General features: G+C 36.3%; 1 protein-coding gene across 1 annotated transcript; it reads right to left on the bottom strand.

Moving 5' to 3' along the window:
• Positions 1–498: 498 nt before the first annotated feature.
• On the bottom strand, positions 499–12368 carry TSPAN19 (tetraspanin 19). Its single transcript, XM_074144461.1, is given in 9 exon segments — positions 499–573; positions 1685–1768; positions 3109–3252; positions 6535–6645; positions 8469–8543; positions 9815–9945; positions 11034–11106; positions 11201–11293; positions 12345–12368. Coding segments are annotated over 9 exon segments (810 nt in total).
• Positions 12369–13633: the final 1265 nt, after the last annotated feature.

Below are 13633 nucleotides of genomic sequence, written 5' to 3'. Positions count from 1 at the left end.
ATATCTACTACACTTCTTGGGAAAGAGCCCAATATATATAAGACAATGATTTTGGAGATAAAATTGCAAAACAGACAAGGACAAAACAGAGAAGGATTGGAAGGAAAGGTAAAAGTCTAAAGAAGTGTCAGCAAGGTTTAGTAAATATGTTTCTTCACTGAATCTGACAAAGGGTTCCTTCTGTTTCAAAGTGTGGGATACTATACAATACTATTTGTAACACTCTGAACAAGTTGTTCCGAAGACTCAGGAAACTAATATTCAGCTTGTCAGGAAGTTTTATTAACCAGCTAGTAAATGGCTTTAACACACATCCTTTTGTAGCACATTGGCATATTCATAGCCATGAACAATAAACAAACTTATTAAAGCCCAAATGTTAATATCCTAGTGATTACAATATGTAGAGCTCAATCCAAATTTTACTGGAAGTAATTTTGTTGACTGTCACAGGCACGGATCTGATGATTCTTGTACCACAGCAATGCTCAGAAGAGTTTATGATTCATTTGGCCAAATATTATTCTTTTTGGTGTTTCTGAATAGCTGACCAGTTAGTGTGACCAAAAATACCTGAGAAAGGAAAAAGAGTGAATTAAAAACACCAAAGAAAGTGTTGATACTCAATCATGACTGAGCCAATCTGACTGTTTACCTGGCTTCTAAGCAGGATATAAAGGAGAATGATGAGGACATGTACCTGAAGATACAAGCTAAATACTCTGTTCTGCCACAGGCTTGCTGTGTGACCTTAAGCAAGTCACTTAGGCCCACATCCACAGAAGTGTCTTGAAATCTATTTCAAGTGGCACATAATTCAGTTAAGTGTTAAGTGTTTCAGTGCCCTATGAATCTTGCTCTTTACCTCTTGAATGGGGATAACAGCTCTTTCCCACCTGGCAAGGTGTCAATGATTGTACATTGAAATTCATGAGACACTCATGTAATATGCTAGTGAGGATTAGGTGAATATGAATAAAAAATATTTTTATTACTGAACAGATCTATTCCATAGCAGGAATGTTTTTACTACGCACATCTATGGGAAGATACTACGTATGGAAGAGGTAAAATAGGTCATACATTGAATTCTAAATGAATGTAAAAATGAACCAATTTAATTTTCAACTTCGTGATTTTAGATAGTATCAAAAATCCTTCTGCCTGCTTGATGGTACTCAACCTTCAGGCTGTCTGTGGAGTGGACAATCAATTCTTGTTGCCATTATTCATATAGTTTTGTTTTGATGTTGAAAGCTTTATTCCTCTTTACCCAATAAAATTTTCTCATAGATATATGTTGGGGAGAGGTTTCATGATTTTGTATTGTTTGATTTAGCATATTCATGGATCAGGTTCTGCACAAATAGAGGACAAAAGAGGTCTTTTGCTCCACGGATTTTACATTCTCTCTAACTGCTTCCTGTCCTTGCAATGCTGTTTGCTTTCACAAGTCAGGTCAAACATTTTATTCAACAAACTTCGGACACCAACATCTGTGATGGTGCTTGAATATATGATGTGAGTTTGTTGGTAAACAGTGCTTGATATTACTTCTAATTAAAATTGATGGAACACTTCACAAAATTTCTGAGAGCATGCCAAAGCCAAATGACACTGCATTGATTTTTACCCACAGCAGAATGTCAATATTTTGTAGTTTTTTGCTTAAAAATACTCTTACCTGTGTAATTAGCAGGCTGATAGCAATTGCAGCTAAGATCAAAACATTGTTTTCGAACCATGTATTTAAATATTCTTCACATCCCTAAACAAGATGAACAGATTTCAAGAAAAATCCTTTAAACTTCTGAATTCATGCTGCATCTTTGTGAGACTATACTTTTAAGACATATAGAATAGAATTTTCTGCATGTTATGATGGGTTCTGATATTTACTTTCCAGAAAGCAAATACATCAGTTATATGTACTGTGGAGAGTTAGCTATAACATTTTTTAAATTATCTGAACTAAACAGATTGTTCTTAAGTAAATCTGATATTTTTGTATGGAGATGTTCCAGAGCTTGTGACTTAATCAAAAGAGAATTTGCTTTTGTGTGACTATAACCGAGAGATTACAAGTAAATGCTTGAAAGAATATTTTCAAGTTCTCACTGATTCTCATGCATTATGCATCCCAGAATGGATGTGCATATTTTCCAGATTATAGCCTATGCTTATTATATTGTTTTTTTAAATAAATTATAAATTATTACATAGCTTAAAATAGCTATAAATATAATAAAACATATACTTTGAAGTGATCTTTTAAGAATGACAAGGCTTTGTAGAAACAGGGAACAATTCCAAACTGATGAGCTGATGAACTGAAGGAAGACAATACCAGATGTCATTTGACAGCATCCTTTCTATTATTTACTGTCCTGAATTGTCAAGAAACAACCTTTGCCCGCTGAATTTTTCTTCTCATTGGATATTCCTATTAACACTGGAGGGTTTATAGAAAAGAACAGTTTTTATCACTTTGCTCCAGTTTTCTATTATCAACTGATGGTATCTGATGGTCCTATGCAGATTGGTCCCATGCAGACTGGTCCCTTAATATTAAGACATGTAAATACAAGCATGAACTAGTCTCGGAAAACACATCTCATTTCAATGCCTTGCTCATTCCTCTTATCCTGTAAAGTAATGGAGATGCTCTGGAAAGCAGATAATACAAAAAGGCGGAGACATTGCTGACATTCTGTAAGTGACAAATAGTAATTACAAGTAGAAAATGTACTGTATACTTTTTATATACTGTCACTTTCCATTGTCATCATTGATTTGCCCAGCATGAGCTTCTGAATGTCAAGATGCTTACTATTTCTTAAACCACTACTAAACGTCCCTGGGATATTGATCTGAGGTAGGCACAACTCCTGTTTCTTGAATTATCCTTAATTTAGAACTGCCTACATGACTGACACTTAATGAGTAAAAACCAAGGCTTCAGAGTGATGAAACATAAAGCAATGAATATTATTAATACTTTGGCATCTGTAAGCCAAGTCTTGGTGGAAAACAGGTTTTGTAAACTTTTTCCAAAGTCCATTTAGTAGCAAAAGTTACATTCCTGAAGACAAGTTTTTTATTTCTTACCATACTGTATGTTGAATTCTTTGGGACATCACAAAACCATTTCTTCAGACTGGATGTTGTGCACGAACATGGGACCTGAGTACTATTTTCCTTGTTTTTATTCCTTTCCCACTGTGTAACACTGTATCTTCCACAACATTCCATCTAGAATAGAAATCCTGTAACTTGGTAACTCCAACGTCTATAAAGACTGTCACACAGAGGAATTTCCACCCCAATTATTAGTGCTAGCTATTAGTTGATTAAATTAGCTAGACAGTTTCTCTCTGTATTCAGTAGAGAGAGGTTTCTGCAGGGGATGATTCACCCTTATGTATCATTTCCCATGATATGTACTCAATAGTACAGATTTAAGAATAATATGATTGTAAAATACCTTTTGAAAGGAACTTTCTTTTAGACTGCACATTATTCTAGAACACACGTAAATAGAAAAAAGAAAAAAAATACCAACCCAGATTAAAGCAAAACATTTTGGCAATCACCCTTCCAAAGTAATTTCAGTGCAGAAATTGTGTGTAAGCAGGAAGCTATATTAAGGGTGTATTCACTGTGAAGAACAACAAAAAGAAGAAAGAAAACTAGACGCTATTTGAAACAACATAATGAATGTTGTTTCATAATGAATGTAGTAAACAGGGACAGATTTTATAAAACATTATAATAAATAAAAATAAAAACACAGACACTCTGTTTTTTACTCTGATCTAGAAACTTAAATAAGGACCATTTTTTAAAAACTTGTCACTTCTAATGTCGTATTTGCAAAAATTCTTCTGTTTTAGCAAGAGATCTTTAGAAAGTCTCCCTATTCTAACTTGTTTTTTAGCAGCAATTGATCTCTTGTGAACACATACCTCAAACTTGAAGCACAAAGCAAATACTGTGCCCTGTTCAACTGGATTTTCAGCTATTCTTCCTAATAATCTAATTCAATACCAGTAACACCAAACCAAACAATCAAACAGCTTGAAGAATGGAATTCTTGTCATGTAAGAAATTCCAGGAGTTTTCCATGAAGATGAGGATGAAACTTCAGAAATGTCTGGAATTCTTTTGTGGAATGAAAAGTCTGCCATATTTTAGCATGGAGATGTTAAACACAAGCACCTCATTTTGATGTTTTGAATAGTTAATTAAAGTATATTGCTTCTAAATTTTGACGACTTAGCCAAAACTGTTCTTTCTCTGTAAAAACACTCACTTTCAACAACTCTGTAACTTCAGTTAAAAAAATCACCAGCTTTAAGTGGTATGTTAAATATCACCAAGAATATATAAAAATATATAGTTATTCTTTAATATGATTTGTGATCTTTTTATTTTTTTCATAGCAGAGGCCAATGATACTGTGAAGAGCTGGAATTGTGAAACAAAAGACTTGGGGATGGCAGTATTTCATCCAAAAGAGAGATTATAGTTCACCTTGGCAGATTTAATATCATTTTATCTGATTTAGATATCAGCAGTAAAATACCTATAGGATTTTGAGATCTGCCACAATCTAAACATGCCCACCAGGGTGGGTGGTCGGTAGGTAACTTTGCTGAAATCTGTGCTCCCACAACAGTTCAATAAAACTGAGCTCAAGTATACCAGCACATAGTCTAGCTGCACCATTGACATAATGAGGTCACCATTAATCACTAGAGAAATCAGGAATGCAATGAGAGAAGACTGGATTTTCAAAGAACAGATTTTAAATATACATTACTAATGCAAGAGTAATCTTGAGTCTAGACATATATGCTTTGTGAGTTATCCAAAATTATAAATTATCTTCAACATTTGTGAAGAACTATAACTCACCTCTGCAAGAAGTCATATAAAGGGACTCTCAGCTGGCCTATAGAAGCTTATTAAACCATATTAAACTGCTTAGCTGTAGTGTTTGTAATTAAAAGCTCATGATGCAGAATTAATTTGAAAGGTGGATATCAGGCCACTGGTCAAAAACATTGCGAATAACTTCAAAAATGATTGATCTCATAAAAATGCTTTAAAGGACTTTTCTGAGAAAGGAAACAAATTACATGTTGCCAGGCCACAAAAAAAAAAAAATTAATAATTAAGTATGTGTGCTCAAAGTATTGATTTGCAAGCTTATCTGAGGCTTTAAGCACTATTTCTGAGAGAGTCTCAGTGCAATACGTATTCAAATGCTCTCAAAGTAGGAGCTCTGCTTTGACCTCACAGCATCTCTGCTTGTCCATGGTTCAGGTCAGTCTTGAGACCTAAGCAGACCAAGTGTTTATGTCAAAAATATTAGGAAACCCATCATTTTTTTCAGCTGCAGTAAACTTCAGTGACCAGAACTCTCAACTCAGTCCTTCAAAAGACTAACCTAATCCATAATAATCCATATAACAGCAAGGAATCATAGAATCATAGAATGGTTAGAGTTGGAAGGGACCTTAAAGATCATCGAGTTCCAACCCCCGTGCCATGGGCAGGGACACCTCCACTAGACCAGGTTGCTCAAAGCCCCATCCAGCCTGGCCTTAAACACTTCCAGGGATGGGGCATCCACAACTTCCCTGGGCAACCTGTTCCAGTGCTTCACCACTCTCACGGTAAAGAACTTCCTCCTAATATCTAATCTAAATCTCCCCTCTTCCAATTTGAAACCATTACCCCTTGTCCTGTCACTACATCTCCTGACAAAGAGTCCCTCTCCGGTTCTCCTGCAGGCTCCCTTCAGATATTGGAAGGCTGCTATGAGGTCTCCCCGGAGCCTTCTCTTCTCCAGGCTGAACAACCCCAGCTCTCTCATCCAGTCTTCATAGGGGAGGTGCTCCATCCCTCTGATCTTCTTTGTGGCCCTCCGCTGGACTTGTTCCAACTGGTCCATGTCCTTCCTGTGTTGAGGACTCCAAAGCTGGACACAGTGCTCCAGGTGGGGTCTCACGAGCGCAGAGTAGAGGGGTAGAATCACCTCCCGTGACCTGCTGGCCACACTTCTCTTGATGCAGCCCAGGATGCGGTTGGCTTTCTGGGCTGCCAGTGTGCACTGCTGGCTCATGTTGAGCTTGTCATCCACCAACACCCCCAAGTCCTTCTCCTCAGGGCTGCTCTCCAGCCATTCTCCGCCCAACCTGTATTTGTGCCTGGGATTGCCATGTCCCAGGTGCAGGACCCTGCAATTGGCCTGGTTGAACTTCATGCAATTTGCATGAGCCCATCTCTCAAGCCTGTCCAGGTCCCTCTGGATGGCATCCCTTCCCTCCAGCGTGTCAACCAAGCCACCGAACTTGGTGTCGTCGGCAAACTTGCTGACGACAAGTCAATCTTCCCACCCACATCAGATACTAGCAGCAGATCTTGAAAAATTAATCCCTTACAAAAAAAAGTTGTTTTTTGGTATACACATTTTTGTTTGATGCAGTGTTTTTTAAGGTAATATTTTGTGATGATTTTTTTCCTTACATTTTGCTGCACAGCATTCAGAATGTTCCAAACAGGTTCCTGCTCAGCCAGACTCTCATTCCCATATTCAGAAATAACTTCATCAATTCTGTTGTTCCATTGATTGCGGACCTGTTCATAAATATTTATAGCATTTGGTATATGCATATTGGTAAGAGTGTGGATGGATAGTACAATCCTTGATCTTTTATTGATAGTCAGGTTTCTTCAAGGGTTACTTGCAAGCAGCAGCATTCTAATCAGTTTGCCAAATACGATCTAAGACATGCCATAGCCATTGCACTAACGTGAAAGTTAAAAGCAAAAGGGAAAGATAAATTAAGTGACCCAAATCACATACATAGCACAGGCAGACACAAGGTGATTAGCCCAAATGGAGCCAGAAGAGCCAGGGAACATAGTATAGACGCATCTGATCTGTCGTGAAATAAAAAATTCTTCCTCTCGTATTTATTTCTAATAAGTACACCACCATATAATAATAAGCATAAAACCAAAATTGATTCAACTTGTAATGTGATACAAACTTGTGCGAGCATCATGCAATGTGGCTAGGACACATATTGCTTTGGGCTAGGGAAGTTAGCAGCTCATGTTGGCCCTACATTAGGCATCTTGGCAGAGACTGTTAAAATATACCTTTAACAGTAATTGAAGTAGACAAGCTGATAGCAAAGAGTGTGATTATAGAGAGTGTAGTAGGGAATACATGCAGAGGAGAACCAGTCCACTGAAAGGTTTCATTACAAAACAAGAAAAAAATTAGGTTTCTCCAACTCATTCCCCTTGCTACAGCCATCCTAAAAACAAAATTCAAAAGCTTGCGTAGTGAAAGATGACGTTACCATCATTTATTATACTTCAGCAACACTTAATTAAGGTTGAGATCAAGTTGATAAAAAAAATAAAATTAACTGAAATCTTTCAACCAATTTTCCTAGCCCAAATAACTGACTCCAGAATGCATCATTCCTTGACAGTTCAAATCTTTCAATATGTAAAATCATCATATAAACCAGAGAGGGCTCCATAATTATAAATTAACATTTAATGAAGAAATCTTGATGATACAGATTCACTTTGATAGCATAAAACTAATTTATTTGTGCTGTACCCTGCCTGAATAGCAGCAGGATTTGAAGAACTGTATGAACCTTATGAGATCAGTGTCATGGGAGGTTTTCCCAAACCACAGATTTTGGAATTATGGAATATGGAAGTGGCCAGGCCAGTATGGATTCAGTACAGATTACCTTCCACATAATACTATGAGGAATACTCAAGCTATTGGAGTTGCTATATGTAGAAAAATAAATGACTGAATGAAGTTTCAAAGCAGTACAGTTACTGGTGACAACAGCTACGTTGGTATTTACTGTTGCTTCCTGTTGTTAAAGGCAAAGATACATATTCCTTACATTAGATCTCTACTTGAACCTAAAATACAGTCTCAAAGCAATTAAATTACTAATTCATTAGCATACTTTGCATGCCATGATACCAATGCCTACTACTACCAATTGTATAGCAGACTACTGGTATCACCTGGTAGCAGACACAGGTTAGCATTTAATGCTTTCTCCTACCTCTTCTGATGTCCAGGAAAGAAGGAATTTCCAGGTTACCCCTCAGAAATGAATGAAACTGTCCTGTACACTGTTGATTTCACATTCTTGAACAAGAAGAGTATGTTTTGTTGCACAGGAGAAACTGGAAATATATTTCCATTTACTTTCCTTTAGAACTATCGAACCATGCTGAATTCCTCAAATTAAGTTTTCCACATCTGCTATGCCTTGTCAATACGTAGAATACTCAGGTTCAAATAAATGGTGATACAGCACACAGTGAGAACTGACTATTAGATATTTTTTTTTTTTGTAATTGCGAGAAACTATTTTGAAACTATCAGCAGTCTGACATGATTTACATACCTCTTCTTTTGTTGTGAATATCAGTATCAATATTGCCATCTGGGTAGCAAACACCAGGATCTGAAAACTCACATACTGAAAAAACACTCAAAATCAGGTATAAACATAATATCGAATGAGTGAGTAATGCAATAAAAAAATCCAGAAACTCATGTATAACCCTTTATGACTATTATTTAGAGTCATTCCAACAAAAATAAGAAATATTTTTTGCTGGAAACCCTCAGAAAGTGACATCATAGTCTAAGAGGCAGGCTTTAGGCAAAGCACAACTCATTGTTTTGTTCTTAAAGACAAAGCCATAACTTTCTTGAAAGATAAAAACAAAAACTGTTGTTAGGCAGCTGTGTTCCACTGACTGTTTGAATTATCATGGTGCCTAAGCCTCACACGTAGTCAAGGTCTCCTTTGAGTTATGAGATGCACAAACAAAACAAAAAGGTGATTTTTTTTCATTTTCAGGAAGACCAAATTTCACCTTCAGTGTCTAGATATTGTGATACTAGTCTTTCCATGGAAGTTGGAAATGTGACACTTCTTTTTCTTTCATTGTCTAATAAATTGTGAGGCAAAAGCTACATGCCTAGGGCAGTAGCAGGAAGGAAGAAGGAACAAGATCCCTGGTTATAGCACCTGGGTTCCTCTCACTGCTGTGCCTATTGATATTTGCAGTGCTTAACAAATGAATCAGTAGAACAGTTCTCTGCTTCAGCCTTCACAGAGTCTAAAACAGATTGCTCAAAAAAGATGACAATAAACAAAAGATAAAGGAAAGAATGTAATCAAAGCTATCATAAGAATGTATCGTTACAGTGTAATTTTTCAGAAACCAAAGTGTTCTTCTCTTAAAAAGCAGGACTTGCATATAGGTATGGAGTATCCAGGTAGGTCTACGTAGCTAAGAGTTTTTTAATCGCGCTGTTTTGATACTGTAGCCATACTGCAGCTACTGGTGCCTTCAACCTGCAACATTTTGGGGCAGGCTTTTCCTTATTTCTTCAGCACATACTAAGCATGTAAGCACATACTGAGTAATAGTTACTCCGCAAAATTTCAAAACTAAATTAATTGAAAAACCTCTAAGTTAATAAATACAGTGTATAAATCTTTGCTGCATCAAACCGCAAGTGTTTTGTCATTGAAAACATTCATGCAGTGAAATGGAAGGGTCTTCAGTTGTGTTCAGATTTCATTTGAGCCAGGAATTTATCTAAAAATAGCTTTCTAACAGCAGATTTGTTAATCCCTGTATGTGGAAATCATAACATCAAGACAGGATTGCAGTTTTCATGCACACAAAACTCCTTTCCATTTTATGAGAAAGTTGGAGTCTGATTTACACTTACCATGACTAGTAGACGTTTGGTTTCCTTAACAATTCCAAGGAATCCCACGACTGATGTAAAAGTAATAACAGATCCAACACTAAGTAACATACCAGAAATATATGCCACTAGCTGGTTTTCACCTGAAGAAACTGTAACACAGTGCATTCATACCATCATTTCTCCTTATTATTTTTTTGTTTTGAGACTTCCACTTAAAAAACTTATTCCAGAAAAACAATTAAACCTGTGCAACGCCATTAGTGAAAGGATGGAAATAGTAGAATGATAAAAGGGCATTATTATTACTTATGCTATCTACAGTCAGAGAAAGAAAAAGATATCATTTCGTAAATTCAGAGGATGGTAACAACATGTAAGACGTAAACAGAACATGAACAGAACATGAACAGAACAGAACAGTTGAACAATGTGAACCACACACAATGAAATCAAAAAACAATTACAAGTTTAAAGAATTTTTCTGTTTGCCAGAAATTAGTAGCACATGCACAAGTCCTATGTGGACATAGATAAATTTCTCATTAAATTCGGGCTCAGATTCAATGCTATCCTCCCTCTTTGTGACTGGCCACTTTCCCCTTTCCACTTTAGCCATTTTTGCATAGATACGGAAAGTAGCAGGGGTTTTCATTACTTTCATCTCCATCTCAGAATTACTGTATTGGATGGTTCCCGTCCCACCAGTTGGGAACTGATGCTCTTTGGCACAGGTAAGGCAGACAACTCTTGAAGAGCACAGCTGTTGTAATGTGACCCAAAACTTACTTCTCTGTGAAACAATTTGATATACACTCTGGGAAAAAGGAATATCTATACGGAGAGCCCCCAAATTCCAACTTGTGTTCATTCCACCCAAATATCCACCTAAAGGATCTATAATCTTGTCAAATGCAGGCCAAATGCAGTCTGGTAAATTATATAAAGAAAAGATCAGTAGAGCTGATTTATATTTCAGTGATTCATGTATAGGCTGTCCACCAAGAGAAATAAAAAAATTGTATACATTATATTCATATATAAACTTTAGATATACTGATATATATATTCCCCTATTTTGATAATCATGCTAATGATGGAAAATACACACAACAGAAAAGAATAACCTATGCATTTCAATCCAATACTGCCACCTTGTGAAAAAAAAAAATCTATAGCTGTTTCTGTTGATTTATCTTGCAACCATTTGAAACAAAAGAAAAATTCTGTTTATACTCACATAACACACTGAAAAAATTGTTTCTGTCAAATAAAAGCCACAGGCCAAATGTCAAAAGCATAAGACCCAGAGCCTGGAAAACAAAGAGGATTATTGTTTTAATTCAAAACATTTTTAAAAAATTAATTTGAAGCTGCCAAATAAGAAAAAGGACATAAATTTTTTACCAAGAAAATGCCATTGAAGACACTTAAGAAGTACTTCTGTGTTAGTATTTTATGTCGTATTTTCATTCTTCTGTTTTTAGTTTTGAAACACAGCTGAAAATATAATCATATATTCAGTTCAATATGAAACAGATATAACTAAGCCTATCAATTACAATAGGATTTATATTCTTCAGATAATGTTTCATAATTTTAGACAGTCTCTTGATACATTGAACAAAAAATAGTAGCAACAGCAGAAGCATCAGGATGGTGTCTGGTCTCAATTACCTCTAATGTTATATTATATACGTGCATTTCTGGTTTTAGATTTTTTTTTTCTTACCTACTAAAGACATTTGGAAGCAGCATGTATGCAGGAAGATTTATATTGCAGAGATGGCACAAGTTACATAGCCTGGCTTTCACTTATCCTTATATTCTTCAATACACTTAGTTTACTAATTATTAAGGATACCAGCTGAAGTAAAGAGGGAGAACCATAGTAAAGATATGAGCCCTCCTTCGTCTACATGAACTGAATCAATTTTTGTTGAAAATAGCAGATACAGCCTAATGATTTCAGTGTCATCCAGCACACAGTTCTAGCAGAGCCATGAGAGCTGTCAAATACTGCTACCAGTTCTTGTCCTGAACTCCAGAGTATGCTTTACCCTTTTAAAGTGAAACTCCCAGTCACACCCACTTACTTTTCTCCTCCGTTTTTTGTTGCAGAATGTAACAGGATGTGAAAAGTTGAATTCCTTTCATATGAAACTAAATCAAGACGTGCATTTCATCAGTCATCAATAGTAAGTGGGTGCTTAGTCAATGAAGGGCAAGCAGAGAGCCTGCCCATAGCAACGGCCCATGAAACACACACAAAGTGTGCATTAGAACCTGAGTACCAACTGTATCACCCTTGAAAACGCTTGCAAATCTTGATAGCACCACAGTGAAGTCACATGAGCGTTCAAATTTTGAGTGTAGTTTAGCATATTTCAGCAGGGAAAACCTCTAGTACTGTAAATTCTCTGATGTAAGACTTATTTTTTATATATCACTATTATTATTTTCATTATTTGGTCTCACGTCTTACGGGCCTATCAAGATTTTTGCACAGTGAAACTCATCCATTTGTCTCCCACCTCATGTTCCCTTTCACCTTTCTTGCCTCTTATGTAAACATGCTCTGGCACTTTGGTCTGCCTAGCTTTGTGGTACAAGCTGAAAGAAGTCCAAGAGCAACGTCAGAAGATGGATACTGCAACGGCAGCTGTTGGCAGTTGTCCTACACTTCTCATGTGTAAAGCAGGCAGGCACAAAAATATGCACAGATGCGTGAACATAACCAGCATGGGCATACTCTTAAAAAAAGTATTTTTTAAGACAAAGAGACATGTTTGAACAGAATTGTTCTTGTCTTGTGTCAGGATTACTACAGACTGATTACAATAAGAAGCTATGTCTTTTGTTATTTGTAAAACAGAAAAAAAATGACAAAGTTGAAGCTTCTGCGGTCAAAAAATATCATGCGTTAACAACTTATTTTACATACAAAACATATGTTACATATGTATCAAATTTGTTGATTAGAAAAAAAGATTCAGCAAACACAAGCTCTGTCTGCCCTGTCAAGATCCTCATTGCCTGGATTATAAAACTTTAGGTGCTGAATTGCAGAATGAAGAAAGCTATAAGCTTTTTAAACTAGCTCCGCAATGGATTTGGGTCTATAAAGCACCGTGTAAACTCATGGACTGTATTAGATAACTGGTTTTGCACTTTCCCTGAAGTAGAGTAATTAAACTTCATCAGAATTTTCAAAATCAGAATGCATTAAACATTGGTGTGATGCATTGTTCTAGTAAAAGACCCTGAACGATTACATATTTCACTGGAAAGCTGGCACCTGCAACACTTCTGTTGTAATAAACATGTGGTTGTAATGCTTTATTTTGAGCAATTTTAATAATAATAATACAGTTTATCTTAATTATCTGAAAAATAGAAATATCATCTTTATGAAATGATGTATGTTTTACATTACACTGTTACTTCACAAGAAAATCCTTATCAGCTCTGAATATTTCCATCCTACCTTAAAGAGCACAGTCTCATAATGATGCATTTCTTCCTGAAGTCCAACTTAACCACATCCTTACAGCGAGAAGTTTTCTTCTGTTGATCAGTCCTAACTTCCTGGTTACAGGCCTACAGAAACATGGGGGATTTTATTGGCAAAGTTGTTTGCTAAATGCATGACACTGTGCCCGTGGTCCTCAGTCACCATGATCACAGGGTAACTCACATTACAAAACAAGTATCAAGCGCACATTCAACTTGGTGCTTGAAGATTTTTTTCTTAAACTGACCACATTGAAAAGTTCACTGGTTACATGATTCTGTAAAGTATGAGACATCACAGGGTGGATTTCAAATGAATGAGTTTTC

This window comes from Numenius arquata, chromosome 2 (assembly GCF_964106895.1).
Source record: "Numenius arquata chromosome 2, bNumArq3.hap1.1, whole genome shotgun sequence".
In the NCBI taxonomy this organism is placed as follows: Eukaryota; Metazoa; Chordata; class Aves; order Charadriiformes; family Scolopacidae; genus Numenius; species Numenius arquata.
Note: the sequence above shows the minus strand (reverse complement) of the source record. Positions and strands in the feature narration are given on the sequence as shown.